A 23,996-nucleotide genomic window follows, 5' to 3' on the forward strand; every position below is an offset into this window, starting at 1 on the left:
CCTTTTCCTTGTGTCAGTCCTGCGATTCCATTCATGTTTCATGTCATGAAATCCTATTAAGTTTCATGTCATCCCAGAGTCACAAGTGTTGTAATTATCATCCCAGGTTCGACTCCTGGGCCGGGATGGCTTTGGCCCGGGCCACTCGCATCCAGGACAAGCTGAACTCGAACGAGCTAAAGAGCGACGGGCCTGTATGGAAGCACTCGCTCGCTGTGCTGACGTGCTTTAAGCGGGCACTGGAGATTGACAGCTCCAACCTGAGCCTGTGGATCGAGTACGGCAACATGTCCTACGCCCTGCACTCCTTCGCCTCCAGGCAGCTCAAGCAGTGGCGGAACGAGATGCCGCCGGATCTAACCAAATTGGTGCGTATAGCGGCGAACGCATTACCTCCAGGGTAAGCATAACTGTGCGATTAGGCTGTAGAATAACTACTGTGTGTGTGTGCAGATGGAGGAGCGTAAAGATTCGATGCTGGAGACGGCATGCAAGTGCTTCCAGAGTGCGTCCACATGCGGAGGAGACTGTAATGAGGAAGAGTGGCTGATACACTACATGCTGGGCAAGATCTCCGAAAAGCGCAAGTTATTGCCGAAAGAGTATTTACGGCTCTACAAACAGGTGAACAACGGATCTATTCCTGTTCAACACAGCATAGAGGGTGTAGTACCCTACTGAAAGGGTAGCTCATTAAAAGTTTGGCAAAAATTCCCTGTGCACCCCAAATGAAACGGATCAGTTATGTTTTGTGCCTATACCAGGCTAATATAGCTAATACAGCGCTGCTATCATTTCTAACAAGAAAATCCTAGCATGCAGAGAGAATTTGGTATAAATTATTCCTTTAACCATTTTGTAGATGTACAATATACAACGTTTCCCTATGACTTCGCAATTTGTAATACCTGATAATTGATAACAGTTGTGATTTACAGTATTTTCTATGTGATTGTATATTATTGCATGTTCTTTCTTCCTTCCCCACCAGTCTGCTCATTTTCTTCATGAGGAAGCTGCCAGGTATCCCCGAAAAATCCACTACCACAGCCCACCTGATCTGGCCATGGAGGCGCTAGAAGTAAGCCAAGTTGTGAACTAAAGCATGAGGCTCTTTCTCTTTCTCTCTTTCTTTTTTTAAATTATTTTTATTTTATGTTAATCCTTTGGAAAACATTTTAATTCGTGTCTCTTGTCTGTCTCCTCCATCATCACAGCTGTTCTTCCGTACGGCTGCCACTATCCTGAAGCTGTTAGAGGAAGAAAGCGGCAAGGAAGAATCCGAGCCGAAGGACCATCTGGACTACGAGCTTTTCTTTAACATGCTCGCTGAAGCTGCGGTCGGCCCTTTTGCTCGCGGAGAGGAGAAGAGCATGCCTAAAACAAGCGACAAGTACGTCAGCAATTTGTTCCAGCCCTATTTATGTTGGTACCAGTTGACGTACGAGATAATTTTTTTTAACGGTGGTACTACTGCAGAACTCTAAACTAAGCATGATTAAATAAAATGTCACTAACTACATTACAATATTACTGATATTTATCAGACAATCTGTCATGACTTGAGAATATTTTCATGTACTTATTATTTTATTTTTTACTGTTACTGCAGATTTTTTTTTTTTGGGGCGATATGCGAGTATGACTAATGCATCAATGCTCTAATGCTTACCTACATTACCTCATGCCCTAATTTGTTCAGTTGCAACCAGACAAATTCAAAGTAAAGGCCAATATATCCACTGGCTCTCTCACTGACTGAAAACTCGGGTGATAGATTGAGTTTTGCTTGCCATATTTGCACCAGGTGAATCATTTTCAGTGTGTGGAATCGACTCTAGATCTTTTTTTCCCCCCTCGTTCCAACACCTTATGGCGGTTTTCCATCACACGGTACGGTTTGACTCGGCTCACTTTTTGTGGGCTTTCCACTGTGGATAGAACCTGGTATTTTTTTAGTACCATCTCAATCGAGGTTCCACGCGAACCGAGCCAATACTAAATGTGAGTCGCACACTGAGGAATGAGTAAGGATTCTCCTTAACGAGTGGTTCTGTATTGTGTACAAATAAATGTGTCATTTAATACATACTTTGCGCATGGTAATATTCTGTTAATTGAAAATGTTCGTAAGGTTTCTGTCTTAGATTTTTACGTCTCGCTTGTTACTGATTTCCAAACAGGCGTTTATCGCAGTCACTCCTGTCATGGATGACTCTAACTTCGTCATATCGAGCACTACGTAGGTTCTAGAGCGCCGTTATTTTACATCCTTAATAGGGTCTGTGTTCAGTGAACAGGAAAGGCGTTTGGAATACGGCCTGACCGTGTATTTGTACAGGGCTTCGATAATACAGCATTATTCCTGCGTGAAGGTGAGTGGAAGATGGCACCCACGCTGAGGCGGTGCTAAACTGCAGTGGAAAAGCAAGCTCAGAAAAGTAAAGCGAGTTCAGTCGAGCCGTACCGTGCAGTGGAAAAGTGGCTGATTGGCTGAATGTTTTTTGTGACTGATATAAAAAAAAAAAAAAAAAGAAGCAAGCATTAACATTTAAAATAAAAAATAGCATCACATGCTTAAAAAAAATCTTGATCAAGTTTTGAGCTGCTTAAAGACTCCGACTCCTGTTCGCCTTGTATTAACAGAGTCCGATCATGGAAGTGGATAATGCTAGGCGTGTTTTAATATTTATTTTTTTCCTCAGGGAAAAACCCCCTTCTTTGAATGATGAAGACTCTCACTCCTCCTCAGCGGTGACGGCGTTGGCGGCAGCAAACTCTACGGCGACAGCCGTGCCCATGGCGACATCCTTGCACAGCGACGGCGCGGCAGGTGTGACTTCCCCCCCGTGCGCGGTCACTCCGCTCGACCACGATTACGCCAAACGTAAAAAGCTGCAGCAGAGGCAGGGGCAGCCGCAGGACGGTACAGTACACCTGGCCTGGAGTTTATTCTCACTCACACACTCACTAATCACAATTACGGCGGCTAATCCTCACTCGGGGGTTTGGCCAGTGGGCTCGGGTTTATAACAATGACTCCTCCCACCCCTGCTCTTACCATCCGCACGCTGAGGATCATGGGAACATGAGCGACAAAGCCGGCAGGGTCCACCATACAGATTGGTTACTGAAGCGAAAGTAAGGTGTGTGTTGTTAGTGATAGTCAGTAAACTAGACGAGGGAGAGTAAGAGGACGAGTGAGGCTCAGTTGGAGAGAACGGGCCATGTTTATCAAACTGGATATGACCTAATTTATTTATAAATCGTTCACAGAAGCATTTTCACAGGTGATTTGGTATTCGTGAGAATCCGGTTAGTTCAGAAAAACATTCATAACCATCCAACCCAAGCAAGTCTGTCTTAGCTCTTTGCAGACTGTCCATACAACTAGATTTGGGAGGAATCCTAAACTTTCATTTTTCTCGGATGCTTTAAGACGCATAAAAGGAGCACACGTAGTTATCAGTAATCGTATGCTAACCCCATTGTCTAAATTCTCTAAATGCACCATGATGTACACAGTACACTCTGTTTACCCCTTTATTGGATAGCTGGGAAAAAAAATAGAGAGGAAAGCTAGAAAAAACAGAGTAAAATTTTTATTCAGTTTTTAGCATTTTTAGGTTACCATTTTAATCTGAGTATTTATTCAGATTCCCCCATGACAGGCTTGACCCAGTTACTGGGACTGATTGGAACTCCGTGAGCCTGTCTCTTTGGAATGCTTTATTCATGTTTGAGGCTGAAAAACAGATCTGGAAGCTTGTAAGTAGCACTTCTGATTTAACGCATAGCCTCAAATGATTTGCTTTACTTTCACGCATTCAGCATTTAGACAGTTTGAATGGGACCCTTGTGCATTTTATCCCCTCTGTTCGGTTCTTTAGGCAGGTGAGAACGTAGCAGTAGTGCGCGGATGCGGGCCAAAACAACCGAATCGAGAACTTCAGAGTGAGGTGGTCTCGGTCTGCTTCCAAACAAACTCTAGTACAGTTCGATTCCATTAAGAAAGTTATTCAACTCTGAATTGACTCAACTACGGGAAAAGTGAGCCAAAGGACAATGCTTTAGTGGGAAATGTCCTCAGCATGATTGGAATGCTGAACTGAGCATTAACAATTAGCGTTAATAATTACAGTCCGGGGGAAATTACCACCATATTATTTTGGTGTCCTGAGCCCTATTCACAGAGTCTCAGGGGTTTTTTGAAATATTAACTTCATGTATATTAGGGAGGGGAAAACTTCAATGACACCAGTCCAAGTAAGTTTAGGGATTTGCGCTGTAAAAGTGTGGCCCCTGCAGCCTTGTCCCCATGTTCCCATTCTTTCCTGCAGCCTACTCAGGCTCCCTTCCTCCCTGCTGCCTACCTGCCTGCTCCCTCTCTGCCTGCCTCTGGCCTGCTTCGCACCTGCTGCTGCTTAATCAATGCATGATGGGATGAGGAATTCGCACTCTGGACTATAAAGGAAACATTTCCATAACATCCCAAAATGCACTCTGCTCGGCTGTATGTGCTAAATGACTGCTTTGTTTTTTTTTTGTTGTTTTTTGTTTTTTTTTCTTTCTGTGGCTCACTTGCACTGGGAAGGAGGTCGAAATTTTTTTATATATACATGTCTATGTTTGGGTTCAGAAATGGTTGCCAATTGCTGGTTTTTGGGTTTTGAACTGTACTGGGCTCACCACTGTATTAATTCTTCATAAGTAAATTGGCTTGAGTACTTCTGGTGTTTCAGATGCAAATCTAAAAAAACCAAACCTTTTTCTTCAGCCCTGTACAGGAATAAAACACGTCAGATCTCACACCTACCCTCAGGTAAAGCCGAAACTCTGAATTCTCCGAGATTAGATCTTTTTTTTTTTTTTTTGATGTTTTCTAAAGCCATGGTCTCCTCCGCAGCAAACCTCCCTCACGACCACGATTACTGCGGGTCTGGGTGTGCACCTTCTTTGCGAGCGGGACCTGCGTATGGTATAAACTACAGACACCTCCCTCCAGTCCAAAAGCCCTAACTAAACTTGGCTCTCTTTAGGGCTGTGGCAGAAGAACCACCGTCCAAAGTTTTACAACCATCCATTCATCCAATGAGTGGCAGCTTGTCACTTAACATGTAGTCACTTCCTGACTGACCTAAAAAACTATCCAACAAATAGTGCACTTAATAAGTAGACATTATTTGAATTATATGACCGCTTTTTGGATTTTGGATATTTCATTTTTAATCGACTCTGTCTGATCCAGCTTGCTGAAAGGAAAACTCCACCCTAAAACACATTGATTCTGGTGCTAATTTGGTGGTCATTAATACTCTGAGACATTAGTGGTCACAGGGTGAAGTGTTTAGCGCAGTGACAGTGGTGGTTAAGAGCAAAAGCTTCTTTTCTAGAAGAAAATGTACCATTTTGCAGTGAGATTCAACGTAATATAAATGAGAAAGCTAACAAGGAAGAAGTGGAGACATTCGCGCAAACCTCAGACTCGTTGTTCCAGACTATATGACGTAGTTGCACCGAGCTACGGCAGAGACTCGACCCGCATAGTTAGCGATCTCCCAAATGACGAGTATGATGCTGTTGATGACAGTAATAGCATGAAAGTTTGGAAGCTTTGGAAGCTGATCTGTTTGAGCAGAGTGTACAGATGAGGAAGTGAGAGAGCTGGACAGACTGAAGTACTAAAGCGCCTCTAGAGATGAATTCCCAGTGGCAGCACTATCAAAAAGTTGTCGAGTGACTTTGTCAGTAATGTAGGAACATGTCGTTTAAACTAAAAAAAAATTCAACTCAGATTTTTATTAAATAAATCTTGGACTCCATTAAATAACTAAACCCTACAGTCCTTCTTATAGTGCACTACTTGTTGGTTTTGTATTCAGTAGCTATCATATCATCACCTCATCAGATATTAGATGAAATGTGAAGTGGGTTCTCTGCCACTGCTCTACTGTCTGTCTTGATCAATACTCTACTAAACAACATTTTAGTATTCAGTAGCTGTTTTCTGCTTCACTGTATGACTGCAGTTGGGGTGTGTGTGTGTGTGTGTGTGTGTGTGTGTGTGTGTGTGTGTGTGTGTGTGTGTGTGTGTGTTCACACTGACCAATCAAACTGGAATATTGACTGTTCTGTTTCACCAGTCACTCAAAAAAAAAAAAACCCAGTCACTTCAGCTCCATGTTTTTGTTTTGTTTTTGTTTTTTTCTGGTTTTGTTGTTTTGATTTGTTGTTTTTTTTGTCCTACCCCATGCTGAGTTAGCCAGTACATTGACATTCTGAACTAAAATGTTTGGTATTACTGCTGCCAGCGCACACCCTCCAGATCCAGTTGCTGACTCTCTCACCTTCTCAGCATGTGAAAGCGATTTCCTGAACCTTTTATTTAGAGGAAAATAAAACAGAGTTGTTTGTTTTTTGGGTTTTTTTTTTTTTTTTTTTTTTTTTTTTTAGTGGAAGTAGAGAAGCGGCACACTTCATGTGAGAGACCAGCAAATCCTTCCATGCTTCGTGAAGACACTGTGATCTCGCACGGAAAATTGCGGCTCATAACACCAATTCCAGCATTACATTCTAATCCAAGATTCAATTCACATGATTGCAGCTTATCAGCATGGCTTTCTGGGACCTAGATTAAGTCTATCCCTGAAATTAAATTTTAATTTCATCCAGACTTGTTATCTATGGGAGAATCTTGGGTGTTAAATTGTGGGTTCTTATTTAAAACAGTGCAATGACACTACTCTTTAATTGCTCTTGGATTGAACTTTAAAGTAGACCTTATGGTGTGTGTGTGTGTGTGTGTGTGTGTGTGTGTGTGTGTGTGTGTGTGTGTGTGTGTGCGCGCGTGCCATCATCAGAGCAAAGTCAGGACAGCGTGGCGGTGTTATCGGACTCCAGCTCCCTGCAGGATGTGTTCTTGGACGCCACCAGCTCACAGGACAGCACCCACAAGCTGGATTCTGGGAAATGTCAGCCATTTTCTGAAGATATAAATATGCTTACGAAAGACAAAGCAGCTGCAGTGGAAGAACCAGGTAGTGCCTTTATAGTGTTCCTTTAGATATATATTGAGGCTGACAACGATGCACACTGTGTCTCAGATCGGGTATGTTTTTAAGTCTTTTCAGCATTCACTATACAGTTGGACCTGACCGTCTGAACGCACTTTTTATTTCATCAGTTTTTGATAGAAATAACCAAAAATCAAATGCATGTCAAAATATTCATCTAATATGGCAAGGGTGGACTAATCATAAAAGCAACAAAGTGAACACTGGTTGGCTAGAAAAGGTCCATGGGGTGGAGTTCTTACCTGGGTGGAGTCGAGGGATCGGGTTAGAGTTGGGCTTACGGGAGGAGTTCCACCCCTGGACCTGTGGTTGTTCAGTGAGGAGTATCTCGAAACTGTAAACTTCACACTTCCCCAATCTTCCCCGTGCTGAAAATTGATCACCGTCTTCTGACCAAAATGTTTAGCTGACTTCTCATAAGATCAAAGATAAATTAATCTCCTCAATGTTTAATAGATGGGGGGGAAAAAGATACCCCTGAAGTTAACCGACTGAGTCACTAATACTAATGCACCAGCCGATCAGGAATAAATCACTGCTAGCCTCGCTTGGGCTGCTGATTTGTTCTTATTGTCCTTAATAAGTACCTAAAGGATTATCATTGAGTAAACGAGTCACTGTCAAATATTAAGAGATGGTAATAATTAACACTGTTCTAAACCATTTGAATGAGATATGAGGTTAAAATTATTTAAATAAATGATGTGCAGACAGTACGACACAATTGATGACTTAGTTTTAGATAATTATTGAATACTTCATAATATATTCGCATTTGAATATCATATTTTAATATTCGTATAAAGGAGCTTCTTATTAATGGACTCTTTTTGTGGCTTGTTCACATTTCACAGAGGAGAAGCACATGGACGTCAGCTCCACCACGCACTCCCAGGAGTCCTCGGACACCACTCTGTCCGTCGTCACTTCTCCCGAGATGTCCGTCCCCAAACCCCCTGCCCCGGACACGCCAACCCAGGCAGCGGCCGCCCTGCTGCGCTCTGCCCCTCGCCGGCCCGAGCCGCTCACGCCACCCGAGCTACTGGAGGTGCCCAGGTGTCTGCCGACAGGCCGGGTGGATCAGAGGAACGTGCTGGTAGAGATGTGTGTGAGAGCGCTGTTTCTGTGCCTCAACCGCTTCCCCCAGCACTACAAGAGCCTGTACCGACTTGCCCACCTGTACGCCTGCAGCAAGACGCACAAGGTGAGACACATACAGTATAAAAAGAGGCTGTTTTTACTGACACACCTATAAAACATTTCACTCTACAAGGCGGTGCACTGAAAAGCTAGAAGAGAAGTTCCTGGAAAACAATACAAAACAAAACTGAAAGTGACTAAACAAATACACATCTGCTCAAGTTTCTGGCTAGTCTTCTATAACAGTAATTGTAGTTGTATTTTTCACAGGTTTCTATTAATGCACTCATTGTCGTACATTATCATTTTTTAGCAACAAACAAGGTGAGATGGACACATGCATAGAAATATATACACACAATATTATAATTGTACAGTCTGGCTCAACACTATTTTACACCAAGACACAACCAGAGTGGTACTAGATCATGTGCTGTCCGGCACACCTGTCTCGCTTCTAGTAAGATGCTGCAGTCAAAGCACACACGCCCATTCATCGGCTGGATATTCACTGCAGACTGGAGAGCACTGTATATTTAGCAACGATGTGATTTATGATGGACTGGCAATCCCAGGATGTTGTGTTTTTAGATATGCATACATATGAAAAATCAACTAAAATAAATAGATTTTCCACCATGTGTGTAGGGGTGTGAGGCCGTGTGACCGTTTGCAATCGCTTTCTAAAGACGGACAACTCGTGCTCCGTACAATATTCCCCAAACTGCAACCTTGTGCCAAATAATAGTATAAGTAGGATAAGGAAATGAGCTGGCTAAATAAACTTGCATTTCATTCATCCCAGTACCAATAATGCCTCTAAGTTGAAAGCTGCTCTCTCGACAAGTCTGTATAAGCCTGTGTGATAATGGACTTTTTGCACAGAAATGTGAATCTGAAGACAGATAGTAGTGGTAGTGTAGCCTTGAGTAATTTGTCTGCTACAGTTAGGGTGCTTTCTCATGTGCGTTCAATTCACACCTGTGTGTGTGTTTTTTCCCCTCAACGTGGTTTGCACAATCGCGCTTGGGTGTGGACCAAAACAACCGGTCTGACAGAGCCTGAGCGATATCTCCCTGCAGTTCTCACCTGGTTTCCCACTGAAGCTAAGCTGGGTTGAGCCTGGCCAGTACCTGGATGGGAGACCTCCAGAGTAAAACTAAGGTTGCTGCTGGAAGTGGTATTAGTAAGGGCGTGGTCTGTTTGGGGCCTAATGCCCCAATATAGTGACGGGAACACCTACACTGTAAAAACAGCACCGTCTTTCAGATGAGATGTTAAACTGAGGTCCTGACCCTCTGTGGTCGTTAAAAATCCCAGGAGACTTAGTATCAAAGAGTGGGGCTATAACCCCCCGTGAAATTCCCCCCATCGGCCCTTCTTTATCATGACAGCCCTCTAATCCCCATCCCAGAATTTGCTACATCACTCTTTCCTCTCCACTAATAGCTGGTGTGTGCACTATGGCTGCTGTCACTTCATCCAGGTTGGTGCTACACACTAGATACTATGTAAAGCATTTTGAGTGTTTAGAAAAGCAAATGTAGAAAATGTAACAGTAACTGAGCGACTTTCGGTTCAGTCAGCTTCCAAGTGACCCGTAGCTCACTGAGAAAACGATTTGATTCTGAATCAACACGACTTCATGAAGTGAACCTAAATACCCTGTACATTTTGGGTTGCAGCATTTTTTTTTTTGTAGATGTAAGCTGCTAAACGGAACCTCAAACTGAACCTCGAACGGAGCTGTAGAACTACAGGAATGCCATGTGTTCTGGATATTTAGATTGATCAACACAAAAAAAGAGAAAATAAACTAGTTATGTATTGAATTATCTAATCGGTTGTGGTTATACCTTATTTTCAACCAGTGATGGAAGGAGTTTTACAAATATGATCTCAGCCATACACACCCACTAGCCAAAATTCTTCTTTTGTTTTTTGCTTTGTTTAATTGTGTGCAGTGTGAAACCACATCAAATAGCGAACGTACCAAAACTAGCAATTTCGTTCCCTGCGAATGGACCAGTAGGTGTGAAAGCACACCGTAACATTTTCTCCATCTGTGAAGTTTTTTCCATGTTCGGAAATGCACCAAGCTACCACATAACTTGCAACTATAGCATCTTGCACCATGTGCACCTTGGCATACCCGACACCCCCACTGTCTTCTCTCAGCAAGAGTCTTATCCTTAAAACAAACAATCAAACAAACAAAAAAAAAGCGGTTAAAAGTCCTTAAAGGCACTGCATATGCAGCTCAAACCACTCCGAGATGCTCTCTTCTTGTTTCAATGAACGTGTATTATCAGTTGTGGTTTTTATTTCATTTAGCTGTCATGTTAAACTAAGGAAAAACTCTAGTGGATTTTCAGCCTGTCACGCTTTTTGTCGCACAGCACATACGGTACGTTACCTCGTAGTTAAACATGTCGAGGGAGAATAATAATACTAGCCAGCCTCAAATGTGTTTTTATTTGTGATACGAGGAGAAAACAACATAGCTCACAGCCTTAGTTAGCCTAGTCCATTACTAAAAACACAGTACTGGCCAACTTCCACTTGCATGGAGGGCTATTTAATCCATTATTTGTCCGCCCCTGTCAGTAATAGCTAATATTCCCCCCACTAATCAGCATGTCGGGCAACATTGGAGCATGTCGCCAGAGTATGCTGGCCCTGATTTTGTATTCTAAATATTATTATATGGTCATGATGGGCAGAATGGGCTGATTTGGAGCAAGCCGTGTGTGTGTGTGTGTGTGTGTGTGTCTGTCCATGCCAGTTGGTTTAGTGGTAACATAAGCTGGACAGCATGAGTCTGCTCTGATACCCATGTCCTTTCTCGCTCGTTGCCAACATGAGCACAGGATGTAATGCATGCTCTGCTGTTAGATTAGGCTTTGTTCAGCGTGACAGGAAGTTGCTGTAGATAGGGAAACCCCACGCGTTGTGATCATTCTGTGTGGTCACCTGAAGCAGGGGACAGACCAGGGGCTTCCCCTCGCTCTCATTTTTCATCTGCGGTTAGGGTGTGGAACACACTCAGCTTTTCTTCCTCTCTTTGACCAGCAGATTTGGTGCCTTTGCTTTAATTGTAGGGGCTTTTATGTGGTTGCAGGTTACAGCGTCCTCGGTTAACCCAGCCGAAGTGCTCCAGTATTGTAGTCCTTCAGCAATGTGTGAATATCTCTGTTTGTGTCTGGGGAAAACCAGAGCTGTATTGTCCTTTTAAAAGAGAAACCCGCCTCGGCGATTATTAAAGTATCCATGGCTGCCGGGTGAGCAAGACAGACGGAGAGATAATTGCAGAAAAGGCTGCAATCAGCTGCACTGCTGTGACTACACACAGCTCTGTCGGAGCTATAAAACTGCTATGAACTGTGATTATGCGAAGGCTTAACCTAACCTTGGTGTGTGTGTATGTGTGTGTATGTGTGTGTGTGTGTGTGTGCGCGCGTGCAGAATCTGGCGTAAGCTAACAGAGCTTGCATCTGTGGTTTTTCTATTGACTTCCTGTTTAGCTTTTTTGCTGAAGCTGGTGCTATATAAGCAAAAAGCCGGTCAGTTTTTTCTACGAGTTATGTAGATACGTGTATATATGGGGCTCAAATTACTATTTAAAAAAAAAAAACCCAAAAAGTTATTTAAATAACTAAGACGAATATTTACCTCTATCCTCTGAGGCCTTTTAATGCTTTTTTAATGCAGCAATTATGTTCCAGTCACTCTGTCAGATTATTAAGAGCAATGAATTCAACCCTTAAATTTCTTCATCCTACCATGGCTAATGCGATTTTATATAATTAGTAGAAAAAAGGGTGTTCATTCGGTCTTATGTGGTTTGTGGTGCCGTGTGTGGGTGTGAAATCTTTTGAAACCTTTATCTTTTGCCCCCGAATATTTTTGCCACCTGAAATCTGTTACTGTCGTGATACATTTTTCCCATTCAAATGTGTTTAATATTGTTAACATCACCAATTATTGGTATTTAGGGGCGGGGCTAGCAGCACTGCTTGTTGCTGGTCGGTTTTGTGTGCCACATCGCACAATAAGAGACCGAATATACAAACAGAATAAAAATAAGAATAATCTGTTTCATTAGTGCTGTGTTTGTGCCATCAAAAAACATCATTGCTGTTTCAATGTAAACATAGCAGCTCCCGAAACCCTGCATGAGTGAACAGAAAATTACTTTGTGAACAGATCGTACAATTTATTTCTCAAAGTTTTTATTTCTATCTGAAAGCTGCGTGTATTCAGCGTGACCGAGAATGTGCAGTCAACGTGTATGCCCTGTCACACGTGAAAGCATGTCCTATTAACTAACCGAATGTATTTTGTGTCTCTACAGAATCTGCAATGGGCAAGGGATGTGTTGCTAGGGAGCCGTGTCCCATGGCAACAGCTGAAGCACATGCCTGCACAAGGACTTTTCTACGAGAGAAACAAAACCAATTTGTTCAACGTAAGTAAAGCGCAGTAAACGTTTACTTACACGTAAGTAAAAAAAACAAAAAAAAACGCGCCGGTGTTCAGTGTGTAGAGCAGATTTGGAAAATGATTTGCTGCCAGTTGTTTGTTTCCCAGTTCGGCGTCAAATGGCTGTTTTACAGTGTAGCCGGATATGTATACACTTGCATTTTATTTATATACACAGAAGTTGAAGTGCTCTGTGATTTCTATTTATTTATTTATTTATTTATTTATTTATTTTTAACTCGGTATCCAGTTATTTTGATCATAACTATAACATGTTATTTTAACGTCATTGTTTTCAAGATATGTCATTATCTTTCTAGTTGATTAAAATACGGTTATTTCAGGATACTTTATTGTTATTTCTACTTAGATTTTGGGGTGTTTAAATATAATCAGTAACACTAACCTATTAAATGTTAGCTTATAATTCTTATTAACGGGGCACGGTGGCTTTGTTGGGGGTTCGATACCCACCTCCGCCTTGTGCGTGCGTGGAGTTTGCATTTCTTCCCGTGCTTCGGGGGTTTTCCTCCAGGTACTCTGGTTTCCTCCGCCAGTCCGAAGACATGCGTTGTTGTAGGCTGACTGGCTTTTCCAAATTGTCCGGTGTGTGTGTGTGCGTGCCCTATAATGGGTTGGCACTCTGCCCAGGGTGTTCCCCGAGTCCCTTGGTATAGGCTCCAGGCTCCCCGCGACCCTGTGTAGGGTAAGTGGTACGGAAAATGGATGGATGTAATTCTTATTCCGTATGCTGTTTCACATGTAGTTCATAAGCCAGACGTTGTTTTACTGGAATTTAGTTTTCACGTGTGTAACGATAACTGGTAATTCACTTAAATGCATTCAGCTATGGTCAAGGATTTGATTCCTAAAAATTTTTGAGTGGTCATTTTGACCATTCGAAATTTACTTGAATAAGTAGGCTACTAAATAACAAGATGATGTGTTTAAATAAAGAGATAATAACTTGAAATAACAAGACATTAACAGATGTATTTACTTGAGATAACAACATCCTCAAATAACAAGTTGAGTCAAAATAACGAAATCGTATGTGTATGTCAAAATGTCAGAATAACTATCTCAAAATGTCAAAATGATGAGAATATAATTGAAAATAATCAAAATTTATAATAATGAAACGAAGCCAAAATGAGAGCAGACATCTTTAAATAACTTATAACTCAAAAATGATCAGATATAGTCTAAAAAATGAGATATTATGTCAGAATAGGGTCATTCTGAAGTAATGAGATAACTCTGATGTAATATCTTGAGAGAGAGATTAATGAAAGTATTTTTCTTTCTGAAAAACTGGCTGGATTTACAGACCTCACTCCAAGCTGACAGATGGCACTACTGTGAGTTGAAGTGTGTGTGTGTGTGTGTGTGTGTGTGTGTGTGTGTGTGTGTGTGTGTGTGTGTGTGTGTTTTAAGCAAGTGTGTGTATGTCTTTGAAGCACTCGGTGTTTGCGTTGGCCTAAGCATTATGCATAGATGTTGTTTGGAGCCATGCAGGGCGTTAGCCCTCTCTGGGTGGCGGACCTGCGGCTGCCTGGCACTGCTAACCTGCTGCCCGTCGTGTCCACCTGTCCCAGCTACCCCGACCAACCTTGTCTCCACCCACCCAGCACCTCTGTTAACTCTGAACATTGCAGTGTATTACTACAGAAAATCTCAAACTCATTCATAAAGCAATGGAATGTATGTTGAAACAAAAATGAACACAAACCAAGACCTGTCTGTCTTGAGTGTGTGCTCTACTGCTATTAATGTTTTTTTATTTTATTTTATTTTATTTTTTTGAGAGATACGAGAGTTATGAAAGAAGGTGGACCATCAACATCGAGCCAATTAGGACAATGAGGTCTCTGATTGCTTGTCAGTGATGTTGCCTGCCTGTGCAGAAGGTTCCCACTGTTGTAGTTAAATGAACATCTGCTAAAATCACTCACTGTACCTTTTTAAACAGTTTTTGAAAAGCACATTACTGCAGGTAGGGTGTGCAAGTTCTGCTCCTGAAGCTGACCTCTGGGAATGTCCACAAGCAATTGAAGTTGGGGATTCCCTCAGTTGGAGACAGCGAGGGCAAGTCAGAGGTAAAATAGTATTGCAGAGCCAAAAAATAAAACGATTGAATAATGCTAGTGAAATGTGACAGGTTAAAGCTTGCTCTGATGTCTTAACATCTTCTGAGCAAAGGAAAGGGAGGGGGGCTGTGGGTTAAACTGATTAAACTGGCACTCTCCATCTCCCTCTCTCTTTCTGTAGCTGTGTGCTACTTACAGAGAGTGCTGTGTGCACAATATGGGTCAGGCTGTCGCCATTGCCTGAGTTCCTGACAACACTCGTTGGTTTGGACACACACAGTTTCTCATGCTCACACTCGCTCATATGCGCTTACATATGCTTCCACCCACACACTCCCCCAGCGCGAGGCCACCCACCACACGCCACCACTGATGCCGTTTTGGCAAACCAACAATAACCAAACTGGGATAGAGGAGTAGGAGATTGTGTGATGGCTGCCTGCCTCATCTCATTTACTCTGATTCAGTTATTTCCAGGAGGAAAAAAATAAATCTTTTTTTTTTTTTTTTAATTAATCTCTCCAGTTGAAACTTTATTAGCATCTTTCTAAGACTTTAAGACCTTCTCGTGGGATTTTCAGTCCTCCTTGATGGTGGTAGGTGGTGGTTGAACTTATTTATAGCTGAAACTGGGCAGAGTGAATGGGAACATGATGAATAGTGTGATAATGAGGATCATTGAAAATAACTTCATAGCTGATTTCAAATGTCTAGTTGTGCCAGATACAGAAATACAGAAGGGATAAGTCACTTGCATGCCTGCTGTTACAGGAAAATAAGCAACGACTGGGTGGTGTGATGGAGCATTACTGTTGCCTCTCCAAAAGAGATTATTTTCCTGTAAAAGCACAACAATTTTGCCAACGATTACACATTTTTAATTAATGACAACCTGACAGCGCAGACACACCTGACCTGAAAACTTTAGCTCTATAGCAGAAAACATATTAATTGTTACAAATTGCTGACACTGGAGACTCCTTCCATACATGCTAAATAAACGTCTCTTTACCGGAAACGTCACCATTTTTTGATACATTTATATGGGGCATCTGCCATACTAGTCCTTACGAATGAGCTGTTATTATAGAAACAATAATAACTTCGAATGAGTGCATAACTATAAACCTTCTGACCATTGTGTTATGAACCGGATATTTAGATATTCTTTAGAAAAACCTAATTCATAAAATCATGACACACAAATGTTTCATGCAAATGTTTACAACTGCCCCTGCCGACATCCATTGCGAGTGTGTGTGTTTGTTTTTTTTTCTTTCTTTTCTTTTCTTCTTTTTCTCAGTACAAGGAAATGTGTTGCAATTTTTGTCTGTGGTAATCATGCATACCTAACAGCTTTGCCAGATAAACACTAGTGTATTCCTTTAACTTTGACATGGCGAAACAGTGTGTGGGTGCGCACGTGTGTGTGCACACGGTTACCAGGATGGAACCGCAAGATAAGAGGAAACGAGCTCGTATTATTTCTCTCACACACTCTTGCCCTCCTGCAGCCTGTTGCTTATTCTGTCCATCTCCGTGTGTGTCGCGTGTGTGGACGTACAGTGCTGGACTGGAGAATCAATCCTAATCTTTGATTGGCCACTACTTTCAAAGGGGGCCGGTTCACAGCTTGTGTACAGAGAGGGAGAGAAAGAAAGTAGGAGGAGGGGGAGTAGTGAGTGAGAGAGAGGTAAAAGCAAAAGAAGGCAGGGATCAGAGAGAGAGAGAGAGAGAGAGAGAGTGAGTGTGTGTGTGCGCGTGGGCGTTTTGTTTTGCGATGGCAGCGCGGCTTAGAGGCGACAGTGCGCGTGTCTGTTTGAGGCGCACTCGTTCACCGATCCTTCTGTTGCTTTTGCGCGCGTGCAGCCCGTCGCCTTAAGTCAGCTGCGCAGAGTGGATGCTTGGAACCTTGGATCACTGGAACCTTTCAGAAAAGGATTTGAAAGAATCACAGAGCGTTCACAAACCGGGTTGAGAGCAGAGTAGCCGCTCCTCGGTGATGGTGAGTTTTGCCGTGTTTCATTTGAACTCCTTGGTTTGTTTTTGCTGTGAAGAAGTGGAGGTCCATTTACACGAAAGGAATTCTTCATGCTTTACCTCTGGATGTTGGATTACCCCAGGGGAGGAGTTACAGAACGAGAGAGGGAGAGATTAAGTGAAGAAAAGAGGGAGAGGGACTCCATGATTTAAGTAAAGAATGTGTGAGTGGAGGAAACGAGGCAGAGGGGGGGCTGTGTGTGTGTGTTGTGTTTCTCATGAACCGTGATGATAGTTCGCTAGTGCTCCTCACTCGTGCTCCTCTGCATCTCATCAAGGCGAAGGGAGCTGTAATGACCACAAATGGAGTGAAGGAGTCCAAAACTGCATGAGTCAGAAAAGCCGGGAACCTTCTCCCTTCCCTGTGCCTCCCCCCCTCCCTCTTTCCCTCTCTCCGTTCTCTCATTTGTATTCACGATTTATTTATTTATTTATTTATTTATTATTTTTTACACTGTGGAATTAAACTCTTGTGCTGTTGAAGAGCTGGATCTTTTGCAAATTGGATCATTTCGAGTTTTGAGTTCCACTGCTCCATAAAATTGCATAAAAAATCTACTCTAATAGAGTTTTACATTGATTCATATTTACGGTTCCACTTGACTGATACTTCTATCCATGGAGTGCTGAGCAATTGAACGTTAAGGTCTTTGCTCAAGAGCCTACCACTGTCAGTCCTCTCAATCTTTCGCTTTCTCGCTCGGAACTCTTTCTATACCTCTGACAAGTATGGAAAAAAACGTGCATCAAACGTCTCATACCTCAGTCACACCTTATCAGGAACATCAGTTTCTACTTCAGCTCGTAGACTGTTAAAAGTGTTCTGCTGACAATGTTCTCTCTCGTGCTGTAACTTCCTCAGTGACCATGAGTTTACAGAGCGTATTTGTAATGAGGAGTTTATTATTCCCAGCAGGCCTGGCTTACTTGGCGAAGTCCGGGAGGTAGGAGAGTCTGCTCTGCTGTGCTCTGCTCTGCTCTTAAGAGCATAATGATTTTTCTGTCACTAGCTATCGATCACATTAGAGACAGGCACAACTGGGTGTTTTTTTTGTTTTGTTTTGGTTTTTTTTAAACACTTGGGCAATTTAGTGCGGAGAAACTTTATTTTTTCTCAGCAGGAGGACACCCTCATCAGTGTCATCAAGTTCATCCAAGCTGGACGTAATCATAATGACTCAATCTGTTTGGTGGATAACAGTGACAGAAAACACCAAACAGTCAACCAAAATATGGGCAGAATTACATACACGAATTGTTAAGACAGTCCAGACAACCTTTATTTTATACGTTTTGCGAATGGACCGCCGCCTTTTAACATCGGCGTGTGCTTTTACGAGGAGTTATCATTCAAGAATACGCCAGAAGGGCAATGTGTTTGTCTTCATTAAAAATGGCAGATGAGCCAATTAGGGCTGTGGAATATTGTATCGTCCAGTTATAAGATATTACCGGTACGGTTCCTCCTCATGATTAGAATTAGTCATCCCGCGATTTTGACGATATAGTTGATGACGTGTTTACGCTGTGCAACGTGGGCATTTCAGACATAGAACAAGAACAAGCGTGGCGGAAGGCGGAAGTCCAACCCTAGACGAGGAAGAAGAATTAATCCTTCCCCCCAAAAAAACGGCTTCCCCTGTAATGTGGAAGTGGTTCGGGTACAACATTTACATTTGTTTTTCCTGCGGTTAGATTATGAATCCTGCGAGAATCTGTGTTTGAATTTTTCAGTGGAATTATAATATGTAAATAAAATTCATATGCTCTTTTTTTTTTAACCTACTTAATTTAGTATTTGATGATGGTCGGGATTAAGTTTTACTTTTTTGGATCAGTGTGTGTTTGCACAGCCAATTGATCTAAATCTGGATATGATTGATTAGTTGCACAGCTGTTTTGAACTCTCTGATATTAACTGATTCTCTGGGAGCCCCGCCCCCTTCTCCCAATTTCACATTAGTAATCTCTCGTCTTGTCTTGATTTTTTCAGTTGAAAGATGCAACCCGCTCACCTTCTGTCAAGGTAAATGGAGAACGTTTTGACTTCATTTGAATTCATGTGAAATAAATTCTATCACTGTGTGCTCGACTTAGCTAACATCAGACTGCATAACTATATTTATTAAAGATTTTGCCAAAAATGGTCAAAATGACATTTTTCCATTTGAAAGAGAGAGGGAGAAAAAGGAAAAAGCAGACCTATAACGAAGTGTCAAATGATGCCGGGGGGAATAAGGTTGCGAGTATAGGCGGTGGAAAAGAGGTTCCACAGCAGGGTTACTACGCTTACGCTCTGCGACAGGGTGATGAGCTTGGCACTTATAGGAAAGCCTCAGAGTAGAGCCGGTGCTCCTCCAAATCTAGAGGAGGCAATTGAAGTGGGTTAGGCACCTTACAAGGCACATCCCACTGGACGGAAGACCCTGTGGAAGATCCCTGACCCGCTTTAGAGAATATATCTCACAATTGGCTTGGACGAGCCTGGGGATCCCCTGAGGGAGAGCTTGAATCTGACTTCTCTGTGGATAGAGAAGTCTAGAGTGTCATTTTTAATGAAGGATAATGGACAACGTAAAGAATACGCCGAACCGAAGCTTGGATCAATGGACAGCATAACTTTTTAAAGTTCAGACATTTTTTCCAGAATGTAAAATATGCAAATAAGCCAAGGCAGGTGAGTTTGCTGGCTCGGTCATTCAGCAGTTTAGCCCTCAGGATGTGTGTCGGTTGCTGTTGTAGCTGATGGCAGGATGCTGATGTAAATCCTTGCTTGCCTCATCATACTACATTTTCTTAAGTACAAGAGAAGTCACAGTTCCCTCAAGAGGAGGCCGAGAGGGAGAATCCAAGTGAGATTAGGAGATTAGGTGTATGCACACACACCAACACACACTCAACAGAACATCATGGCTCATTTTGTCCCATTGTTTTTTTTTTATTATTTATTTAATTAATTAATTTTTGGGTCAGACCTCAAGAACTTTGATATCTAATCTAGTTTCGAAACAGCCCATTTGTTCCAGGCTTCATCTCTTTTCCAGAGAAGTGTGCGTTGCTTAATGGACTTATAGAACTAGCACTGCTCGAGCCAAGCACACATAAATGATCTCAGTGACCGCCTAAGAACCCCATCACGTTTAACTCTATCAGTCTTTAGGAGCTTCTGTTCGATGTGAACCTTTTATATGCAGCTCTGACATCTTGGTTGCCCATGCAGAGGATGTGGTGATACCGTGGATCTGGCAACCCTAACCAAGCTTGCAGCTGTGAAAGCTTGTCGCTACGGTTACCTTTTTAGTGCGGTTGGAAACTTGTCTTTTTTTTTTTTTTCCGAATTGCTGCGTACAGTGCCTGCAAAACCTCAGAACGGTTCTTTGTTTCAGTTTGTAACTGTAGCTGGTTGCTATTTTAATGATCAGTTAACCTGTTGACTAGGAAAAAGTTTTATTGGCATTACAAAATTGGACAAATGCCAAATAAAAGAAATGATACATTTTTAAAAAATACAAACCTAACTATTTAGAATAATGATATAAAGCTTCACCTTAATTAATTCTGTTTTGAAAATCGACAGCTAGCCGAAGCGTTAAACCCTAATTAAATAATGGATGTATATCATAATAAACTAAAAATAAACACTGACCTATTTAAGGTGTAACAGCAGTTTAAATGAGGAATATTTTTTCAACCATAAATGGACAAAGGGCGACAAAGTTGCTAAGTTGCTTTATTTATTATTATTTTTTAAATATATAAAGAAATAAATAAAGTATTTTGGTTGAAGCAACAAAATTGTAGCTCATGTAGTACAGAATCATCCCCCAAAAAATTGCTCCAACATTTTTATCTATAGCAATACAGCAATCTATAACCACTAATTAAATCTTCCTGGTAAATTACTTGCTGACAATTTTCCATATGTTTCACAAATTACATTTTTCACAAATGAGAATTCATTATTACACACCTGTAGTATTTTCAGTCATAGTGGAGGCTGACTTTACAAATAAATCCTTTTCCATTCTGGACTTTTTTCGTTTGTATATATATATATATATATATATATATATATATATATATGTGTGTGTGTGTGTGTGTGTGTGTGTGTGTGTGTGTGTATATAAAATATTATATATATATAATAATACAAACGAAAAAAGTCCAGAATGGAAAAGGATTTATTTGTAAAGTCAGCCTCCACTATGACTGAAAATAATACAGGTGTGTAATAATGAATTCTCATAATATTATAATATATACCAGCCAGCCACAGTAGTACGATTGTAAAGAGCTGAGCATCAACAACTAATAATTGACCACTCTGAAAAATAAAAATTCGTAAGAACAGATCTTATTACTGATTTAGTATCCATCACTTTTGAGTGAGGCATTTGAAGTCATGTGACACTGGAACACATACACAATCTTGTGTATCTTCTAATGTAGAGTACACAAGCATTTCACGTTACACTCTGTAGGAGTACGGGGTAGGGGTACGAACACCTGAAAAGGAAGGACCTTGGAAGACTATCTGCAGGAAATCCTGGGCTGTAAACCTCCTCAGTTTGAAATGTGATAACCCGACTTGTAAGATGCTGGTGAGAGTTGAGTGTAGCAATGTTGATTTTCAGGAAAGACCAGGGTTGTTGGGTTTTTTTTTTTTTTTAAAAGCATGGGTGTAACCTTATTTTGAAAACTGCTGGGAATGTGGAAGAGGGTGGGAACAGAAACAAGTACTGACCAATAGCTACATTTGCATGTATAATTTAATAATCTGTTACAGTTCTAAAAATGCAGTACACATCAGAAATATGCCAATAGTGTTTTGTTTTTTTGTTTTTTCCCCCTGGAAAAAATGGCAGATGAGTCAATCAGCATATGTCTCTGGATTGAGTGACTGACTGACAGTTGCGTAACTGCTTTGAACTCTCCAATATTAACCGACCCCCCGGAAGCCCCGCCCCCTTCCCCTAGCTCACTTTAGTATTGTTTTGGTTGGTGCTCTTGTCTTGACTCCATTTTTAATCGCTCAATGGAGATTGTTTTGAGTTCATTAGTGTGAAATAAAATATTTTAATGCATGTGTGACTTAGCTAACATTAGACGAGTATATCGCTAACATCAGTTAACTATTCCACTGAAAACATTTGGAGTTTTTTGGCCAAAAATTTGACCGTAAAAATACAAGAGCCCTATTCGTATTGGATTAGTTTATCAGGGGGATATCTATAATATATATTTTTTTAATATCCCTCGCATTTGGACAGCAATAAAATTGTTTCTAGCAGGATGTATTTTCTATGATCCTGGCTGTTTCGCGGTCCATTTACAACATGGCATCCAAGTGGTCGAAGAGGCACTAGAGTAGAGCTGGCTCTTATTTCAGTTTCAGGTGAACCAAAGTTCCAGCAACAGTTTGATAAAATTGTTAAAACAATAATCGCAAAATATACGAGAAGAGTCCATTTGGCATTTCGTGACTCTGGAAGTGTTTAATATCTGGGTGAGGGTCACTGACACGAGACTAAATACAAACAGCGCTGTCAAGACCATAGCTGTAGGAACTATGTACACATACACTATAAGGGGTTTTTACAGTAACCATAAGACGCTTGGGGTGGGGGGATGGGGGAAGCCGTTGCTCATATATTTTAGTTAGGATGTAGACGCCGCTTTTTTCCCCCACAACCGCTTGGTGGTTGCTGTAAAACCCTGTACACAAATTCCGGTTTCCGCCTTAGACATGTGTTTTGTGAAAGGACCGTATTGAAAATGTACAGTGTTATTACACAGTATTCCTCTTCAGGGTTTGTAGACCTGTCGAGAGCTCAATCGGAACAAAAAAAAACCCTAATGTACACATTTAAATCGGAATAAATGGAACCAGTCGTCGTCCAATAATATCGGAATAAAATGTTGATACATTTTTATAAAAGAAGAAAATCAGTTTAATAAAATAGAAGAATAATTAGCATGTAAACGTTCAATCCGATTGCGTTAACACTCTTTCACCCTTTGTATGTACATGATGCTCGCTGACCAAGCCCCCAACAACATTCTGGCTACATCCTGAACTAACATCAGCTCTATAACAGGAAGCTCAGCAAGAACCATACCATGCGACTTGTAACATACCTATGAATGGAGATTGTAAACTGATCATCATGGCTACGAGTTTATTTACAATCTGCTGTCACAATAAGTTAAATGGTATTGATTACGGATATTAAACAGTTTCTGAATACGGTGACCCCAAGAGAGAAGGCCACACTTTTTATTCTTGGTCCAGGATTTATAGTAACAGATGCCATTTTTCTTTTTCTTTTTATATCACTTCAGAAACCGAACGAGTTAATTGTAGAATTGCCTAAAAATTAATTCCAAACAGAGTTCCTAAATAACCCACAACTGGGCCATCACACTTTTTGCACCAGATAGTTATATAAAGTATTATATAACTGGCTAACATTCTGTGCCTCTGTCCTATATAAGACACAACTCAGTGCTGAATGTTTTGACTTTCATCACTGATATCCTTCAACCATATAGTCATCTCTGTGATTGTACAAGGAGAGATTTATGCACGTATCTAGAGAATGTTTCGATACTCCTCGTAGTAGAATACGCAGGAATTTCTCTACACATGAATGTTTCACGTATTATGCTACTTGAAGGCATTTCTGTGATACCTGGATATGTAGATTTGACAAACTGCCAGCAAAACCTTGATACCAGTAAAAATGTCATATTAATTTAATATAATTAATTAATTTAATATTTTAAAATTAGATTTTTTTAAAGTATTTTTTAAAATTTAAATTTGATTATACTTCTATTTAAATATGGACAGAAATAAATTTAACACCGAAAAGGAGTAAAAAAAAAAAAAATGAAGAAAAAAATCTGCAATTACATTGTGATATTTTACAAATGTAAAGATTCAGTTTGTAGTGTAAAAAAAAACAAAAAACAATGAAAATGGTTTATTTAATCATATTGCAATTCTTACAGGAGCTCAGAAAAATGTATTATGTGATAACTTGTCACACTATCCATCTTGTATCATTTATATCACTCAGCCCTGGTCTCAAGAAATGACATCATATCACTTTACTGTCTTTGCTGGGAAAGTAGAAAGAGAAACCGTTCATTAATTTGAAGTCGTACA

General features: G+C 41.1%; 1 protein-coding gene across 2 annotated transcripts in view; it reads left to right on the forward strand.

Annotated features, from left to right (window-relative positions):
* cabin1 (calcineurin binding protein 1) overlaps positions 1 to 23,996 on the forward strand; it is a 66,941-nt gene that overhangs the window by 15,273 nt on the left and 27,672 nt on the right. Inside the window, exons 23-31 of one of the 2 annotated variants that reach the window (XM_053624439.1) lie at positions 107 to 368; positions 454 to 624; positions 992 to 1,081; positions 1,218 to 1,393; positions 2,706 to 2,926; positions 4,778 to 4,978; positions 6,861 to 7,037; positions 7,928 to 8,277; positions 12,568 to 12,681. In XM_053624439.1, the coding sequence (XP_053480414.1) occupies positions 107 to 368; positions 454 to 624; positions 992 to 1,081; positions 1,218 to 1,393; positions 2,706 to 2,926; positions 4,778 to 4,978; positions 6,861 to 7,037; positions 7,928 to 8,277; positions 12,568 to 12,681 (1,762 nt within the window). The remainder of the gene's footprint in view (positions 1 to 106; positions 369 to 453; positions 625 to 991; positions 1,082 to 1,217; positions 1,394 to 2,705; positions 2,927 to 4,777; positions 4,979 to 6,860; positions 7,038 to 7,927; positions 8,278 to 12,567; positions 12,682 to 23,996) is intronic. The other variant, XM_053624440.1, reaches the window with a different exon arrangement.

Source organism: Ictalurus furcatus, chromosome 5, assembly GCF_023375685.1.
Source record: "Ictalurus furcatus strain D&B chromosome 5, Billie_1.0, whole genome shotgun sequence".
In the NCBI taxonomy this organism is placed as follows: Eukaryota; Metazoa; Chordata; class Actinopteri; order Siluriformes; family Ictaluridae; genus Ictalurus; species Ictalurus furcatus.